Source organism: Dermacentor variabilis, chromosome 1 (assembly GCF_050947875.1).
Source record: "Dermacentor variabilis isolate Ectoservices chromosome 1, ASM5094787v1, whole genome shotgun sequence".
NCBI classification, from domain to species: Eukaryota; Metazoa; Arthropoda; class Arachnida; order Ixodida; family Ixodidae; genus Dermacentor; species Dermacentor variabilis.
In genome coordinates, this window is record NC_134568.1 from 132,847,310 (window position 1) to 132,867,180 (window position 19,871).

General features: G+C 46.5%; 1 protein-coding gene across 1 annotated transcript in view; it reads right to left on the reverse strand.

Annotated features, from left to right (window-relative positions):
* The window catches only part of LOC142585395 (nose resistant to fluoxetine protein 6-like), an 87,625-nt gene that overhangs the window by 15,564 nt on the left and 52,190 nt on the right, over positions 1 to 19,871 (reverse strand). The window contains exons 4-8 of the mRNA XM_075696169.1: positions 15,041 to 15,128; positions 14,822 to 14,900; positions 6,618 to 6,922; positions 4,784 to 4,882; positions 968 to 1,133 (exon numbers count right to left, since the gene is read on the reverse strand). Of these exons, the coding sequence (XP_075552284.1) occupies positions 968 to 1,133; positions 4,784 to 4,882; positions 6,618 to 6,922; positions 14,822 to 14,900; positions 15,041 to 15,128 (737 nt within the window). The remainder of the gene's footprint in view (positions 1 to 967; positions 1,134 to 4,783; positions 4,883 to 6,617; positions 6,923 to 14,821; positions 14,901 to 15,040; positions 15,129 to 19,871) is intronic.

The following is a 19,871-nucleotide window of genomic DNA, read 5'->3' on the forward strand; positions in this document are numbered from 1 at the left end:
CTAACTGTACTCTGAAGATTTCTCCAGTGTTTGCATATCTATGCATTAATGTGATCTTCACGCAACGGAACACAAAATGACTGTCGAAACCGACCTGATACGGAGCACAAGATAAAACCAATGATTCGTGCATTTGTTTCCGCTAAATAGTTTAGACACGACAGTAGCACTGTATCGTATAAGCTTATGCGGGACCTATACGCAAGAGGGAAAGCTGCTGCGAAAGTTGAATCATCATACACAAAAGGGGGTACATCGTTAGACTAGATACTCTTAAGGTGCAAGGCCCAGACGAAATTCGTCACAAACTAAGTTGACCGAGTTTGACGTTCAACCAACGGTTGTGACACCAGGCACGTAGGTGCTGCACACAGATGAGGGGCGGAGTAAAAGACCTAGTGCTGATGATGACGGTGATGGTGGTGTTGCAAGAGGCTGCATTAAGTTGGTGTGCATGGTCGGTAATTATGGCGACTGGGTATCGCTTCCGTTGACTTCCAAACAACAATTGAGTGTAAAAGTGGGCGAGTTGGTTGATCTTCATAGTAAAATCAGTGCAAAAATAACGGAAACACATGACTGAGAAATACACAAGACAGTCTCTCTCGTCAGTGCCTGTCCTGTATAATTCTCGTTCTTTTGTTGCCGTTAGCTTTGTTCCAAACAACAGCACTATTGCAAGATCTTTAATTTACCCTAGCCTTCGCGCGGTCACATTTACCGCCATTGCGAAGAGCAGACGCCTGCGTTTAGCATGGACACGACTTTGTCAATCTAGCTACAGATCGCCCCGGGACATCACTAGCCCGAGGGGTCTAAAAAAGAATGAAAGAAAAAAAGAATACACAGCGACTTAGCAGCACACGGTCACGACTGGTGCTGGGCATGCGAGCTACACAATATGGCTGAGGTATGCGCGAGCAAGCGCCGTGTAACAGCGGCACACAGAGCACGAAGGCACCCTTGCCATGTCGAGCAGGTCACTCCAGTTGTTGATGTGTATGAGCGCCCGCCACCAGTTGCGCGAGCAAGTGGCGAAGATGGATGGGTGGTGCTCTTTGGCCAGCGGCCCGTCCACCACCAGCGGCACGAGCAGCCACACCCCGATCACGAACATGAGCGGCGCCGTCAACCTGCGGGAGAGGAGTGCGCCAGCCTCGCCACGTTCAATGCCCGTTGAGACGTTTGCTTTGCGGTCTCCGTTCGTAGGGTTATTCCTATATTTATGGTGAAGTTAAACTGCTGTAGTAAAAAAAAGAGAAGTAGAGCAATGTGTTTCACTTTCGCACCGAACTAATGAGAGACGAACAGGCTGAAGAGGAAAGGCAAGCATATACTCTTGGACGAAAGTGACTGAAGCCGTTGCGCGCTTCACCAAAGCTGCAATGTCAATTACTGAGACACCCGTTCTTTTTTTTTTGTCTTCTACATCGCCTCTCCTTCTACAGAGGTTCAGAGCTGCAACTGCGCTTTTGCAGTGCTAGACAATGGTTCTCGGCACTCCCGCAGTGGCTTCGAGGATTTTGACAAAAATTGCACCTGAAGACAGAAATAAGGCGCCTTATGAGCGAGAAGCGAAATTTTTCGGTAGGCAAGACCCACACAGGTCATTCAAGCATAAAAATTTGCAGTTCTTCCGAACAAACAAGTAGCATTCGTCGGTACGAATACTTTCGATACATGCTCGGCACTCAAGTTCAGTTCGTAGGAACACACAGCGCAGATACTCAACAACAGCAACAACAACAACAACAACTAATAATAATAATAATAATAATAATAATAATAATAATAATAATAATAATAATAATAATAGTAATAATTGAAGCTTTGCGTAGGAGCTACAAGTGGACAAACATTGGAATGTTCCGGAATAGCCTTGACCGCCTTGGTTTCTTTAATATGCGCTTCAATCTCCGCGTCCGGGCGTTTACTTTCATGCATTTAGGGAAGCGCTCGCTGCGTGCCAGGAATCAAACGCCCTTCGCACTGAATGGCACAGTTACTTAGCAATTAACCGCGGTGAGCACGCGTATTTCCTTGACTGTGACCGACCTTGTGACCTCAATTAGTTCTGGTCGTGGCTTTGATGGCACACACTACTGGCACTGACACCGGTATTCATCGAAAAAAAAACACAAACACCTGCCGTGGTTGCTCAGTGCCTATGGTGTTGGGCTGCTGAGCGCGAGGTCGCGGGATCGAATCCCGGCCACGGCCGCCGCATTTCGGTGGGGGCGAAATGCGAAAACACCCGTGTACTTAGATTTAGGCGCACGTTAAAGAACCCCAGGTGGTCGAAATTTCCGGAGTCCTCCACAACGGCGTGCCTCATAATCAGAAAGTGGTCACGGCACGTAAAACCGCATAATTTCATTTTTTTTCTTCATGGAGAAAAAAGTTAGGGCAGAAATTCCACACTGGTGAATTGTCATATAGTGCATAGAATTCTTTGTAATCATTACTTATGAAGCCTATACTCTATCCTTGAAACCAAGACTAAAAAAAGAATTATGGGGTTTTATGTGCCAGAACCCCGATGTGATGGCACGCCGTAGTGGTGGACTCCGGGAATTCGGACCACCTGGGGTTCTTTAATGTGCACCTAAATCTAAGTACACGGATGTTTTCGTATTTCGCCCCCATCGAAATGCGGCCGGCGTGGCCGGGATTCGTTCCCGCGACCTCATGCATAGCAGACCAACACCATAGCCACCAAGCAACCGCGGTGGGTGAAACGAAGGCTGCCGTATTTTAAGAGACAAATAACTACAAAGAATACCACGCCCACTCTGCCCATCCCCTCGGTCAACTGGTTCTTATCTCCAATCTTGTGTTTGGTAAATGAGAGAAGTGTTGTTGTTGTGCTTTTTTTCTCGCATAATTTGCCACCGACATGCTCGCCTGCGTATGAACAAGGTTCCAGCGCGTCCTCTCATGAAGCTTCTCCCTATGGTTGCAGACTCAATTCTCTGGTTGCTTGCGTTTTGCGCGCGTTCCTTTCCGCACATGCTCTCGCTCACGTTCTAACTGTGCCTCGGTAAGGCAAAACCAAAACGCACCAAGCGTTTGAACGCGCTCGCTTGCCGGCGAGAATTTCATAAGGGTGTTCTATGCCGGTTGTCGATCAGTGCGTCAGCAGAGTAATGGTTTCAATATCGGGCTGCAACACTAGACGTCATGTGTTCGAATTGTGCCGTGGGACACGTTTAATGGTGTTTATTGAATTAATTATGAAACATTTCCTCTACAAAACGATGACCTTACGAAGCCGTTTGAAGGACGAAGTTCAGGCAAATGTATGTGCTAACCATAACTCCCATGATGGCTGACAAAATATTGTGTCGGGAGGTTCGTGCGCCCTCAAGTAGGTGGCGGTAAGCGTATTCACAGATATCCACCCATTCGAGCCTAGACGGCGTTACAGATTTCTTGGAGGGACACGAAATGGAAAGACGAAAAGAACGGAGCAGAAAATGACCCCGAGCACCTAGCCCAAGAATGCTATGCATTAAAAAGAGCAGTACGGAGTTTTAGGTTCCGCGCAACCAAAGTTAGAGGACGCACACCGCCGGGCGTATAGAAAAAAAAACGCAAAAATGGGCCCTATAACGTAGAACTATTCCAAACTGTTTTTATCCCAATCTCCTGACACCGTCCACGCAAGCATCAGGCGGTGACCCGTAGTGTTGTCTGAACAGCCCAATCGAACACTCTTCTCGTTTATAGGAGGTCACTTTTGTTTGCTTTCAAAACGAATAGAATTGCGTACATCGAACGGGTTTTCTTATCTGATTGGCTGACAAGAGGCGAGGAGCACGTTCAAGAGGAGAGGGGTTCGATGGGGTCGAGCCAACGCAGTGGAAATAGATAAACGGATGGGGATGGTGGTGCAAGCTTCTGCGATTGGTCCACTTCCCCTTATTTAGCTTGCGGTGGCTGGTTGAAAATCGCGGCGGCATGCAACGGAAGGTTAAGAATGCCGCTAAAACGGATCCTCAGCAAAAAGAGTTGGCATAGTGATGTAGTATACGTGCTGAAAGGGCTCGGTAACGTTATACTGCCACGTAAAAAGTTTATTATGCGCAAATTAATCTATGCTCTCTGGCAGGTGCGAATAGCCAGTGCCTGAGCGATCGGCGGGCAGCCATCTTCTATTCCTTTTGGAACGGGGCATGCTGCAGACTCCGGCTATTCAGAAAAACATTCAGTTTTCCTCGGCATATCAATTCATCTTTAACGCATACACGTGACTTTGATGCGGTGAGTTTTCGAGGTTTTGTGACTTCGCGTGACAGACAGGCGAAGGGGGCGCAGCCCGAAAATTTTTGGCACACGCAGAGGGCTAATGGCGAAAAGACGTCGAATTAGAAATAGCTATTTTTCTTTTGTTCGGCCCAATCATGCATAATCAGTGTGTACACGTGATATCAGATGTGAAGCTATCGTGATTTTCGTGACGTCGCGTGACAGACAGGCGAAGTGGAGGTGGCCCGAACATTTTTTCTTACCAATCGTGGGGAGCTGATTGCAGAATTGGGATAGAAAAGTTATAGCACCCAACTTATAAAGAAAGAAACGAAAGCAGGCCATGTGAGGTCTTTGGGGCACTATTTCGAAAACTACCTAGGGCTAAATAGAATGGCACTCTCCCTCTTTCTCTCATTTACTGAAGTGATTACATTTAACAAGTTGCGATCGCGTTAGCCTCTTCTTCTTTCTTCCCCTTTTTTGCGTTTTTCGGCAGGTGCCTTAGGTTATGCGCGGAGTTTTTCTTACTTACCTTATGTATCTTCTTATGAGAAGCAGGGTGACTGGTAGCCAGAGGTTTCCCCTTCTTTGCCTCAAGTGCCTGGCGATGTTAAAGCTCAGTAGGAATCCGCTAGAAGTATTCGAAAGGCGAAAGCAAAAACAATCAGCATGCGGCTTTTCATTCGGTGGTAATCGTGAATCTTTAAATACCCATTAGTTACGCGGCCTCACATCGTCGGGATAACTATATTGGTATCAACAGGTGGTGTGGCGGCAAATTACGTCCTCTTGAATACTATCAAGTTATGACTGGTGCCACGTCAACAATTTTGAAATATGGCAACAATCCTACCTTCCCTCAAAGCATGCGGTAGAAAATACCGAAGCAGAAGGTTATGCTCCATTCTGTTGTGGTAGTTTACCATATCGTGTCATGAAACTGATATTTTTTCTCACGGCACAACTATCCTAAGCAAAAGAACTCCGGGATTTGATAAGAAGTTTACAACAGCGCGTCATAAACTATTCTTATAACAGCCTGTTAGAGCACGAAGTAAAAGCAACTTCATTAAAGTCAGCGCTGTCGAGGTGATAGAGTGAGTCTTCGGTAACAAGTTATTAAAGGCGGCCACTGAGTATGGCGTCACAACTAATCAACGTAATTAGCAAACTTTATTCGTTAACTAATCAAGATGGATTATTTTATATTTATTTAGCAGCTTTGGCGCTCGTACTTCAGATGCTGTGTTGAAACCAGCCTGTTGTCAGCGCAGGTCCATCGACAAGCGAATGTGACACAAGCGTGGGTTTCAAAATATCCATCCCGAATCTGTGCGCAGACGGTGCATTGGCATTCTATGCAGTATTGCTTGTCAATCATTGTATCATTTCTGAAATGGACCTAATGGATGGCTGGTTCGAAACAAATCACACCTATATGTTTCGCTGTTGTTTGTTTGAAGAGCTTCCTAGCCCCTTGCACCTTCCCTTCGTGCAGGGTAGCCAACCAGAACTACCACTTTGTAATCTCCCTGCCTTCCAATGCAGTTCTTATCTTTGTCTGAGCTGGTATTACATCATTCGCTCGACATATTATTTTTGACGCCTAATGAAGGCAACTGATGAAACACTTGCTCATCGCTAATGTCAAAGGCATCCGGTTACATGGCTGAAAATAAAGAGATGATACCCTAGTATGTTAAAAAAGGATCATTGTCCTTGAAACGCTTGGTTTAGAGTGTGTAGTAGTGCACAGGGCTGTAAACGCAAGGAACGGCTGTCGGGCTTAATGTATATTTAACTATAACACTGGCGCAATTGCCTAGTAGTTGATTGCTGCTGGACGTGTTACAAACTCAGTGCGCGTCTTCAAAATTAAATTCCACTGGAGTGTACTAATGGTTACGGCACAGAGGTACACCATGCACTAATGAAATGCGTAGCAGCCATTTTTATTCTGCAAACTGCCGTAAATGTTATGTTATATTCTTTTTTTCGCTGAAATAAAATCAAGAAAGGAGACTTAATCAGCGTATAGATGCTGACGGTTACCCCTTTTGTTTCAAGAGATAGATAAGGCAAGAAGTTCGAAATAAAACTAAACAGAAATAAATAGCAATAAAGACGCACTCATCAAAATGGTGTAGCTAAGCAATTATTCCTGTATACGGAGAGCGTTTTACTGCTAGAATTCATTCCTTTAGTTTAGGGGAAAGTTTTCGTCGCTTAGACCTTGGGGGTGATAATGCAGCTCCGAATAGAAGCCCGTACTCCTCTCGTGCTTTTGCTTTCAGACTGTCAGCCTCGTGCAGCAGGAATGGTGGTGGGGAGGTCTCGTAAGCTGTACCACTTGAGAAGTATACTACCTCATGAAGAGGAAGGTCTGCACTGATGGATAGGCGTTGCCGACGATGCACCAGATGAAGTTCTTGCCAAAGCGAATGATGCGGAGCAGCTCTCCCACAGCCGTCGGCTCGACAGTCAGGTAACTGTGGCCCAGGATGACCCAGCTTGCACTGAGAAATCGCAGGCCGTGCAGGAAACGCAGACGCCAGGCATCGCTACCGCGTTCGGCACGCACGTTCAAAAGCTTCTCCGTGTTGGCCACCGCGCTAAACGATAGCACTACCTTGAAGAAGGCACCTGCGCGCGTAGCACGTGCAATAAATAACTTGACAAACAACGAAACCCAGCCTTCAAGGACGCGTACACAAGAGGAGAGAAAAGACAACCCCACAAGCTGTTAGATAACTGTTAATAATAATAACTGTTAGATGTCAGCTGCACATACCATGGTGTTCCGTTGCACATACAACTGAACACCTCGATTTCCTCGTAAGAAGGACGCCTCGGGCTTCTTTCAAAAACGTGTTTGAATGAGAAGTTAAACAGGCAAACATTTTTTTTGTGTGTGGATCAATGCTGCAGGTTGAGCTCGTTGGAAAGGTTTCATGGTGCTAGACACAAAACTCGGTGCTAAGACCAAAGAATAGCACGAAGAAGGTAAGACAGAGGCGTTGTTTTTCTGTTTGCCACCGTGAATATATTCCGACTAGCCTAACGTTCAATCTTTATTGAACACATTTCTTGTACAATGGGTGTCTTTTCGTGCTGTAACCCAGTACTTCGTAAGTCATCTTTGTAATCTTATTGGCAGTGTCGTTCTGGCGAGAAAGTATTGCATCGTTGCACAATCATCAGGACCATTCTCCTGCTGATATTCAAGCGATATGCGGCTCGATGGCACCATCTGAAGGACCGCAAGAAATATTGGCCGAGTCAGCAGTACCGAGCGGTGGCGTCAAGAGCGTCTGTACTTGTCTTGTGTGTGCAAGACAAGGGAACATTCCTCCAATTTCTTGTAGAATAGTGCGCGACCCTGACCTGCCCTTAAAAAAGTTGACTTACCATCCCGGCCCTGCATAAGTGGATGTCCGGCGAAGTTGTTGCAAAGCCACAACTGCAACTGCCCAGGGAGGTATGCAGTGCTGTATTGATGATTAGGGTACTTGTTTCGAGCTTGTTCTTCATTGAAACGTATGCTGTTCTGTGTGTTGTATGGTTGATCTCAATGAATGTACGCACTGTTCACTTCACTTTGTTGAGCGCTTGTAGCCTCTGCCTTACGGGGGGGATGAGACATTGCATTTTTGCTTGCTCAGAGGGCTATGAGTAATTGCTGATGAGGATAATTTCTGCTCGCGGATGGACACAAAAAATGTCGACGACCGAGAGGCTAACAGCTTCACTGTAAAAAAATCCGCTTCTTCGAAAGATCCCGATCCTCGCGTCCCCATCCATCTCTTAAGATAATTGAGGAGCTCAGCAAATGGGACCGTACTTACACTTCTGGCTGTCACCCAGCCTGCTGGAGAAAATAGGGACCCGAAGAAGGATCTCGAGACTGGCAGCAGATGAATTTTCAAGGTGCAGACTGTGTGGACATACGTGTTTTTGATAACTGCTGGCGATGTCGGCACCGAATATTTGGGACCATTGGTTCAGTTCCTTTCTATAGTATGCGGCAGGTTTGCAGGTAATCACAGCCGACAAATGCGGATCTTTTGTTGTGCTTGAAGACAAAGTTTATTTTTCTGCTAGAAGCTACCAAGGCTCTAGAAAGAAATTTTAAGACGATGATGATTCAGTAAAGTGAGATAAAAGAGAAAGACAGTGTTTGCACATGTTTACAGTGGTGGGATAGGCAAAGTATCTAGGATATTACTTTTATTTTCGAACTATCGAGAGGCATAAAGCGCATGACCCGTTTTGCGTGATCATTAAAAAAAACTTCGCAGCTCAGCGTTTCAAAATATTTGAAATGCGACTTGGCTACGTACTCTAAAAGTGCGTGATCCTTTTCTTGTCAGAAATTCCGAGGAAGTTCTAGAGCACCTTGTCACCCACATTTTTTTCAGTTATCGGGTTTTACGTGCCAGAACCACGATCTGATTATGAGGCACGCCGTAGTGGATGACTGGGGAAATTTGGACCACCTAGGGTTCTTTAAAGTGCACCTTAATCTAAGTACGCGGTGTTTTCGCATTTCGCTTCCGTCGAAATGCGGCCGCCGTCGCCGAGATTCGATCCCGCGACCTCGTGCTCGGCAGCCCAACACCATTAGCCACTAAGAAACCGCGGCGGGTGCCACCCACATCATTGTTAAATACTCCAAGTTTAGCATCGTTGTTATAGAAAAAAACAGGTGCTTTCGTCTTAGCGCTATTTTCTTTTTCTTTAGCCACCATGAATCTAAGAAATGTTCCGGCGCTTACACTGCAATATTCTATGTAAGAAACCAGTTCACATAACAGCCTAAAATATACAAGGTGTTTTTTTTAACTGCACCAAGTTTATTTAAAAATTGCCTCGGCAGAATGCAGAATTCAAACCTTTGAGCTAAGTTGCTCGATGAGGCGGCCATTACTTCTACGAGAAATCAATATGCTTAACTAAGTATTTAAGATAATTACACCTATTAACTTTCCATTAATTACTTTACTGTACATTGCAATTTACAAGCTTTAGCCGGCGAGTTCGCAAGGCGTATTCACTTTGAACGAATTCTCGCGACTGCGCCAGTTTCAATATATTAATTTCCAAAGTGTCCAAAGGAACTTACTGACGTCCCAGTTACTTTTGGTCTTCAATGCATAAAACAGCGTTTTCTTGAAATAGGAAGTGGAACAACAGTGCATTTTTATCGCAAGCTTGACGGCGCATATCTCGAAAGCGGTGCCATATCAGAATTCGTTCCAAGTGGACATTCCTTGCAAACTGCTTATATAAAGATGTGCCGTAAGTTAATTAAGAAGTTAATTGCTGTAATTATGTTAATAATTCAAGGAAGCATTTCGATTTCTCTTGAAAGTAAAGGCTACCTCATCGAGTAATTTAGCTCAAGGGTCAGAATTGTGATATATGCCACACGCAATGTTAAAAATTTTGGTACAACCTAATAAGAACTCCCTATACATATAAGCTTCCTTTTAACTGTGGTAAATTTATGATGTTACTTTTTTATTTACATGGTTTTAAGGGAGACGTTAGTGCCTCGAAGTGGCACCGGCTACTTCTCATTGCATGGCAAACAATATGAAATCACAAAGTGTCGAAAAACAGTAAATACAGAAAAGGAGCAGGAACAGATGCAAAGTTCTGCGCCGGAGTCCACGGTGCCACAGAAGATAGTACGCGCACACGAGCAAAAATGTATGAATATATATGTACAGTTGCATAAGTAAGTAAATGTGCTTGTCTGAGAACACATACAGTATTGCACAGTTTTGCAAACGAGTGCACTAATTGCAAGTGTGCCCTAGTTACTTTGGGTTGCCGAAGCCCAAGATCTATCACTGGGCGACACGGGCCGGGATCCCGTAAATATTCGATGCTAATGCCATTCCTTTTTGCGCCTCATCACTGGTCAGGACGGCGTTCCTCTCTCAGTATCAACGGGATCAGCCGGCCGCAAACAGTGAATCATAAGAGTGGCACGGAATCGAGTAGAAGGAATCCCTGCATTATACCGGCCCCGGTAGCGAATGCGTGAAATGAAGGGAAAATGAAGAAAATAGACTCAATCTCGTCGAACAGCTTCGCCAAGTATTTGGTGACGGATGATGGTTTGGCTAATTCCGACCTAACGTGACGCATCCGCAAAACATGTACGCGTCGAGCTGCTTGTGATGGCGCAATCTTTTGTCTCACGTATACGCTAATCAAGACATAGGATGGTATATTGTACGGATTCCTGTTCCTATATTCGCTTCCTTTCTTGTCATTCTCCGCTCACGTACAACCTGCCGATTGTCCTGATGACGTAGGGGAGCGGCACCCGAGCCACTGACCAAGAGCAACAAAAAAAATAATTCTAATCAAGTCACCGCATTATACCCGCCATCCGGACTAGAAGAAGGGGTGGGGAGGGTAATCGTTCAAGTCTTTTAAACATTGGCTGGCGACTGCTTTTGGCTTCTTGGCCTTGATTCGCGCGAATAAGGCCAAACACAATAGCATGGAGTCGCAGTGAACAAGACAAAAGGTGCGTAAATCCCCAGGGACAAAAGTGAGACACACACACAAAAAAGGCACAAAAGTTACATGTAATACTCCCCATGCGTGCAAGGCACATAATAGGACAGGCGCATTTCTTCGTATACTCGCACTTCAAAAGAGTTTGTGGGAATCCCGTGAATGTGCAATGCTATTAGTAGCAAGGACGCCAGTACAAGTTGATTGGACCGGATCCTCTGACAGAAATCATCCGCTACCTCGATATCCTGTCGACGTTGGAAAAGCGCTAGGGCTTTGAATGTAAGGCATTGTTCAGGAAATACACATAAGGCCTCGCACTGTTCTCCGTATATGAAAAAAGAGGTTTGCGGGGGTTTACAGACTCACAAAATTTCGCCCACCGTTGAGACTGCATTTTCTTAATGCGGCGCTGGATCAGCCTTTGCGCCCGCCTGGCTGTCCTCGGATCAGGGATGGACATTGTGCGTCGGTATATTCGCTCGGCACGACAATGAATCTCACGGACTCGCTCCAACTCCACGTTCCGAGTACACTGGAGAGCACGTCAGCGTGCAGATCGGCGACTGCGCTGCTTCTTTAATCGCCAGCTGTATGCCAGAGTTGAGATCTGTGCCACAAGCGTCTTCGATGCTGGTTTTTAGTGTGGACCAATCAATTCGGCGGATCATATTTGACGAATGACAGAGTCACACCCCAACTTATGATCTTGAGGTAACTGGGCTTATGATAATTCCCATGATTCTCAAGATCTCAACCACTTAACACCTGTGGTAAAGCGATGTGACAGAAAAGCTAAGTCTAAGCAGTTGCTGTACGCTGATCCTCGTAGAAAAGTAAGGCTGCCATCGCTATGCAAGTACCGTGACCAGATAAAAGTGAAGCCAATCGCTGACCCGTTGCGTTAATTTTAGACCTTCCCCAAATAGCGCAGTGGGCGTTGAAATACCTTATGATAATCCATGGACCAGGTATTGCAGTCAATATGTCAATTTTTACCACTGAGATATCGTTGCCGAAGTCAGATGGAATATCACACTGCATTTTGTGATACCTCGGTGAGCCGGCACAAAATGCGCTGCTCGGCCTGTATTTAACAAACCATGGTGGGATGGAAATGTTCCTAAAGAATGGAAGACAAGCCGCCTGGTTGCGCTTCTCAAACCTGGCAAGTCTCCGTTAGAGCTCACGTCACACCGCCCAATTGCGCTGGGTAGTTGTGTAGGAAAGGTGGCGGAACGAATGATCCTTGCCACTGGAATGGTACCTGGAACGCTACAAAGTTTATCAAACTCCACAGACTCACGCCAAGTTTACGTAGCTCCCGTTGAAGTCTTGTGCAATGTGTGCGTGTTGTTAGCACTAGTTGAAAATGTCTGAAGTCTGGTTTGCCCAAACGCTATGGCCGTTTTCTAACGACTCCCCTGCTCCTTGATTATGCCATCAACCTGGTCACTTACGTTCAACATCGCATGTGCAATCGTTTATCCGTCGCTATAATTTTGAACGTAAAAGGAGCTTATGACAATGTTGCTCCTGACGCCATACTTGATGTTCTTGAATCTGTTGGCCTTGGCGGTCTTCTGACATCGACGCGAGGTAATGGGAAGGCGAGGTGGCTGATGTCTGCTCTGGACCCGAAGGCACTTACACATGAGGTTTGTTTTTTTGTGCATACCAATGACGGTCCGACCTCTCAACGCTACAGAAAGCATGGTGCTATCCAAGGTGGCGTCTTGAACACCACACTAATAAATCTTACTCTTATCGGTCTCGTGTAACGAATACCACGTGTTTTCCAGATATCAATGTATGCAGATGACATATGTGTCAGGACGTCAAGTGTAACACGTCCTCAGGTGCGCGACAGACTTCAAAAAGCCGTGACTTCAATTAAGGCGTACTTTAGTGAAAAAAGCCTCGAGATTGCACTTCAGAAATGTCCACTAGTCGCATTTACGTGGAACGCGTAGGCCATATCTGTCAATGGGCAAACAGTTTGGTTCGCCAGGACGCACAAATTCCTAGGGGTCATCATTGATCACGACCTCTGCTGGAATCCCCGTGTGACTTACCTGAAGAAGGGCCTAACCGCCGTTACACACCTATTCAAACTGATTGGAAGTAAATGTGGCGTATTGTCAGTAGACGCGATTTTGCGATTCTACAAAGCGCTGCTTCTTGGATATCTGCTATGCAGCTTACCTGTACTTACCAATACTTGCAGAACTAACATCCGCACAATCGAAAGTGCTCAGGCCTAAGTACGCAGGGCTTGTCTCGGACTGCCGCGTTGCGCATCAACAGTGGAAACCACTGTACTTGCCCAGGATTACTCAGTCATGGCCCGCATTACTTCGTGTGTGTTCAGAGCAGACATCAGGCACCTTTACTTCCCACCACCTCGCCTCGATGTCAGAAGAGTATCTGTCTGTGCCTCTTCTCAGAGGGTATCATGCACGACTGCATGCCTACAGATTATGCGCCTACCGAGAGAATGCTGGCACCTCCTTGGACACCTCCTTGGTGTTTTTCTCGGCCACAAGTTCCACGTTCAGTGCCAGAAATTCTGACTAAAGCAGGATTAGTGTCGTCAGCTTTCAAGCAGCTATCTTTACTCCTGCTACACGATTCATACAAGAACTATCTTCAGATTTACATCTAGGATCGACAACTGTGGGCGGATATGAAAGAGCTGGGATCTTCCTCGTAAAAGCCGTCAACATTCAGTTTAAGACCTCTCACCGGACAACGTCGACTGCTGCACAGTTTGCTGCACTTCGCAGCGTACTTCGTATGATTCATGAAAGATCATCATTAAAATGTAGCGTCTTTACCGTTCATAAAGCAACCCTGCACGGTCTATTATGCGCTTTACGGCGTAGGCCACAATACCAAATAGTTCTGGAAATAAGATTGCTTTATTAGCAACTAGCCAAGAAAACACATGCCGTCACTTTTCAGTGGCTTCCAGGCCACTGTGGCATCTTGCCCAACGAACATGCTGATGAAGCTGCCAGGAGTGCTCACGAAGATGGGCGCACAGGGACCCACTTCGATCTCAAGAACAGATGCGGCCGCAAAGCTTTGCATGCTCGAGCGTGATGTCGCACGATCCACGTGGAATACGCCGGGTTTCTGGCACACCCGTATCCACCGCCTGGACCCATTCCTCCGACTCCACATTCTGTCTGAACTATCTCGAATCCGGACAACTGCGCTTTGCCATCGGTGGCTTGGAGTGTCTTTTTTGAATACTTAAGCTTGCTGCATCAGAATGGCTGACAGTGCTGCTTGTGACAATTGCGGCAGCGAGGAAACCACTGAACATGACACCTGGAATTGTCCTGGATTGAGCTCCCAGAGGCAGTCACTCGCTACAGGTTGGCACGCCTCGAAGAAGGGCCGCTTTCTGAACAAGCGATCTTGGAGTGGCTGCTTATACGGTCCTCACACCAGAAGACGACGAATGCACTGCTGAAGTTCCTGTGGTCAAGCGACCTAATTTAACGACTATAACACTTCCGTGTTCTGCGTGTGTCCGTGTGTATGTGTTTTCTTTCTGTCTATCGGCATGAGCTTTGATTTTTTTTATCCTTCTGCTACCCCTCACCCTTTCCACAGTGCAGGGTAGCGAATTAGATGGTTATCTTCTGGTTGACCTCCCCGCCTTTCACATCCCATTTATCTATCTCTCTTTAGAGATTGTGCAAATAATGAATTATTGTCGGAACCAGTAAGCTCTTTTCTGATAAATAAAAAGAATTTCTTGCTGTTGCGCTGCGGTTAGTGGCTCTGTAACCCAAGCTAACATGTGCGAAAACAGGACCAGTTTTTAAATGGGAACCATGAAGGAGCAATGAAGGCATAATGCATTTCAAACCGTGCATATAAAAAAATAGAAGCACATTTCATGCTCAGGTCATGAGGTTTATTGTTTCTCCTGAGTGGGTAGCTTTCTTTACAGCTTTAGTTTCGCTCAAGGATGCAAGAAAACCTGTAGGGACTCACCAATGTTGTTGAGGTCATGTCCGGCTTCTTTGCCGTATTTGCGCAGGTAGATATCCGTGAGCGAACCGACGATTACGAAAGATATACACGAGGCCATGAAGTACCTGCATGCACGCACGAAGCGAAGGGAAAGTTGAGACGATGGATGGCCATCCTTCGCATCGTACTTTTCGCCACGACGCGAACGTTTTTTTTTTTCGCTCGCTGCACAAGAAAGAGGAGAAAGAATGGGTCCCAGACTTACATGAGGGCTTTCTCCGTAGTGCTGAGCGGGGTCTTTTCCTTAATCACACAACCTTTGACGGTGGCGTCAAAGCCGTGTTGGCCAACCACTGCGGCGTAGGCGTGAAAAGAATGGAATTCATTATTAGCACATGAAGAAGAAACTGCTACTTGTTGTATGAAAAGGAGTAATGTCTGGACGCATTGCGCCATTTCGAACAAAACAGCTCATGCAGAAGCGGCGTACATAAGGTTCTTAAAACAATAATATGCGAGTACCTTAATGGGCGCCGCTGTTTCCAATATGACGCATGCACTGGAGAATGCTTAGTGCTGATTATTATTCGAGGACATTTATATTCAATTATCATCAACTCATTCTGCTGGTAGCACAATTTTTAGTATTCACGCATTTATTTTCTCAAATACGACACAACATATGCACTATTATTTCTAAAGCAGCCGTTTAATTATTTTACATTAATTTACTTAATAAATAAACGGGATACGAAAAAAAAGGTTTTAAGAGCGAATATACCACTTTATTCCGCGCACCTATACGAAGATTTCTTTTTTTGTTTTTCTTAGTCTGTACGTGCCCATACAGCCTTTGTCAGAAATTTCTAAGTCACTCCCCGAGTGACATGATCTCTTGCCGAGCCCTATTGTAGCGTCCTTATGGCACGCCCGGTTCCCTGAAATGGAACAGATCAAGAAGTCCTGTCCCTCTCAGTCTTTCCCAGTGCGTCCTCCAGAGAGGATGCCCAACCAGGCAGGCTTTTCTTGGAATCTTTTCACAATCATTGTACAAGAAACAAGACTGTTTTTGTTGTCGTTGCAGTTTCACAGTTATAGTCCTTGCATGTGAACAACCTTGCGGCGCGGTCAGTAGTCAGTGGTGCATGAGAGTTCAATGACTAACTTAACTTTTGGTTCGTATGCCAATTATTGCCAAATTGAAGACAAAAAGCATCTGTTTTATGATGGCTACTTAGTTGTTTAGCATTCGTGAGTAACTACGCCCTGGAACGAAAGTGATCCGAAGCGTCCGTCATCGAAGATCCATTTGCCTCAACTAATCATGCTATCATAAACACCAAGCACGCATTTTGCCTTTAATTTTCTATTTGGTGACGCATAACCCATCCGCGTTTATTCGGCTTGGTATTGCTTAATAGAAGTGCTAACAAAATAAAACCAGCTGCAGCGAATTGAATAGTACAGCACGCGCCAATATTCGCAAGGTACCCTTCCTACCTCTCCCTATCACCGACGTATTAACACGCCGTACTGCAAAGCTGCGCAATTTTTCTGGGCTGCGCTTTCCAAGACGGACATTTCGAAAGGCATGTTCATGGATGGTGTTTCACAAGACGGCTTTGTTGCGCTTTGACAACCATAGAACCAAGCCGCTGTGAGAGTCTGGCTTCTAATTTAATACACGCAGAATTGGTACGTGTGGGGAACATAATGCGACCTTTTCCCCGGTTCGCAGCTATTTCACGAGTGTGAGCTGCAATTATTTTTCTGGTCGCTCTTTCTGTTGTAAGCAGGGGCCCTGTAACGTAAAGCTATTCCAAACTTTTCTATTCCATCAGTCTGGTTATGCATGGTTAGACCGAACAAAAGAGAAATGATAGTTTGCTATTCTACACCTTTTCGCCATCAAACCACCGCAACAGGTCAAAAGTTTTCGGGCTGCGCCCACTTCGCCTGTCTGTCAAGGGACGTCACAACACCGCGGAAACTTACCGGGTCAAATTGAGGCGTATGCATTAAAGACGAACTAATATTTGAAAACCCGGCAATTCAAAAATAAACACGGATGGAGAAAAGACAAAACGGACGAGCGTTGACTACGATATGCACGTTGCAGTGTGACCCTTGCGCACTCGAAGTAGACCGGAACTTCACTCTTCCCAGCACCTGTTGCCAGAGGAACTGCGTTGTTTGGCCGCCAAGAACAGGAAATGCACGCAGCTCACGTTGGTGGGATGAAATGTGCGCCCTACTGTAGACTTGCACACTCAGAAGATCTCGGTACGCACACGCTTGGCGTCTCCATTCAGGCCACAAGATTTTGACGACCCGTATTCCATGGAGAACGGATGGCGAGAGTCCACCGAACAACACGCAAACTTCTTGAGGTAGTCGCTTGGTCCGGAGACAGAGAGTTCCCGAGCACGGCATACTGTTCACTGCATACGGCATGACATCTTGTCTCCATCCGTATCTTTTTTGCGCTGCCGCATTTTCAAATATGTACCAACACGCCCAATTCGCCACATGTACTAATATGCCGAATAAAACTGAGATCTTTTTGGAATAGCCGGAGACTGCGCCATTCTGAAAGCAATAGAAGATGGCTGCCTGCCGATCGCTCTAGCACTGGCTACTCGGAGCTACCGGGGAGAATGGATTCATTTGCGTGTTGTTAACAACTAAACATCGGTTAACCATATGCATACGTACTGATTAAACACGTAGTGATAAACTATTATTGTTGTATTCTGCATTCTGTTTTTGTATTCTATTCTAGCAATGTGTTTAAATTATGCCGACTTGCACCCCCCCCCCCCCCCCGGTGCGTAATACCTATACGGCGTTGCAGAAATTTTTTAATAAATAAATAGATAAATAAATAAATAAATAAATAAATAAATAAGAACGTTACGTGGCAGTATAACGTTGTTCAGCCCTTCTCTTCCGTTGCACGCCACCGTGATTTTCTACCAGACACCGAAAGCGAACCAAGAAGAATCGGGCCAGTCGCAGACACAGGCACCGCCCTCCACACAAGAGAGAGACAGAGAGAAAGCTTTTTATTGAAAATGCAGTGTTTAGCCAGATTATTCTCGCCTACATGCAACTCTGCAAGGATTGAGACGAATGCGAAGAAAGGCCCTAGAAGAAGGTAGTGTTACGTTTCGCCTACGACGTGCGGTTTAGCCGGCGCGACTGCAACAATGCGGCAGACATTTTGGCCCGTTCGGCGTCGCCGCTACGCTCCCCGCCAGGCGTTTCCAGGCGTTTCCAGGCGTTTCCAGGCGTTTCCAGGCATGTTCCGATGCCACGTGTCTTCATGTGCGTGTGTGAGTGTATGTGCCATTGTGCCCGACCGGCGGCGATGCGACAGCAGGGGGTCACCTTCTCCTCCCAGTCATTGTGCCCGACCAGAGGCGCTACGAGAGCCGAAGTTACCTTCTCCTCCCAGTCTTTGTGCCCGACCGGCGACGCTACGACAGTGTGCGTCACCTTAGCCCATTGTACAATCACGTGCTCGTCTATTGAGGGGTTCCTTCTTGCCCTCAACTGCGAGAGTATAAAAACAGCTGCCCCCGGACGCCAAAAGAGGGCTCCGATTTCTTCTGTTGAGTAAAGTGCTCTCCCGTCTCTCTACTTCGGTCAACCTGACCGCCAACTCTTTGCGATGTTAAAATAAACAAGTTGTTTTGTTGTTACCAGTCGACTCATGCTTTGCCGGGACCTTCGGATGCTTCCAGTTGTACCCCAGGCCGCCAGGCCAACGCTACCCTTGGGGCTTGCGACCCAGGTACAACCACGGGCGTCAGCGCCGAGTTCCCAACCGATCGCACCAGCGGTGCGACCACAACAACTCGCGCCAGCGGTGCGATTCAAACAACTGGTGGCAGCGGTGGGATCGCGACAACGGAGGCCAGCAGCAAAGAGATGCAGTTGACTGTATGCTGAGCAGCTCAACAACGATCCGGGAGCAGTGCAACGAGCCCTGTGTGATGACTGGTTGCCTGCAGCGGAACGACTGCGCTGAACTCTTGACTGCGAGGTTTGGTGAGTGCGGGACTTTCTTCTTCTGAGCTTTGCCAGGCTTTTGTTAGTGTCAGAAACAGAGCTGGTAATTGTGGTTGTCGTTGCTGCCGGGTTAGTTTGCGGCAAGACAATAGTAAGCAGTAGAGAAAGCAGCATTCAGAGCAGCCATGGATTTGAAGTCGTTGCGCAAACCGAAATTGCTGGAGCTTGCAAGAGAGTTGGGTCTGGATGTCTCAGACAAACTCAGAAAACCTGAACTGCTAAAGGCTATTCTTGAGTTAGAAGCTGAGGATGACGAGCTGTCGGAATGCCTTGAGACCATTGAAGAGAGGGAGACTGCAAAAAGACAGGAGCGCGAACTTAAAGAACAGAAAGAAAAAGAAGAGCGCGAACTTAAAGAACAAAAAGAAAAACAAGAGCGTGACCGTCAACACGCTTTGGAAATGAAGCGTCTTGAGGTAGAGATGGAACGCGCTCGTAATGGAAGTCAGGCACACGGTGCAGGAGAACGCGTATTGTTCAAAATGACTGACCTGATGCGGCCGTTTAAGCTTGGAGAGGACATTGGTTTGTTCCTGGTTAACTTTGAGCGAACGTGCGAGAAGCAGGGGTTCTCTCGGGAAACGTGGCCACAGCGCTTGCTCACTTTGTTACCCGGCGAGGCGGCCGACGTAGTCGCTCGCTTGGATAGAGAGGAGGCAGAGGATTTCGACACAGTGAAATCGAGTCTTCTAAAAAAGTACCGGCTGTCTGCGGAGGCGTTCCGTCGGAAGTTTCGGGAAAATGAGAAAGGCAAAAGTGAGTCATATACAGAGTTTGCGTATAGGCTTATGTCAAACATGCAGGAGTGGCTCAAAGAAGAGAAAGCGTTTGGTGACCACGATAAAGTTCTGCAGTGCTTCGGGCTAGAACAGTTTTATAGTCGGTTACCGGAGAACGTGCGATACTGGGTCTTGGATAGGCCAGACGTTTGTACGGTGGCTAAAGCCGCTGAGCTAGCCGAGGAGTTTGTGACGCGTCGGGCTCGCGGAGCTAAGGACGGTCAAAAGGGTGAATTTGGCTCG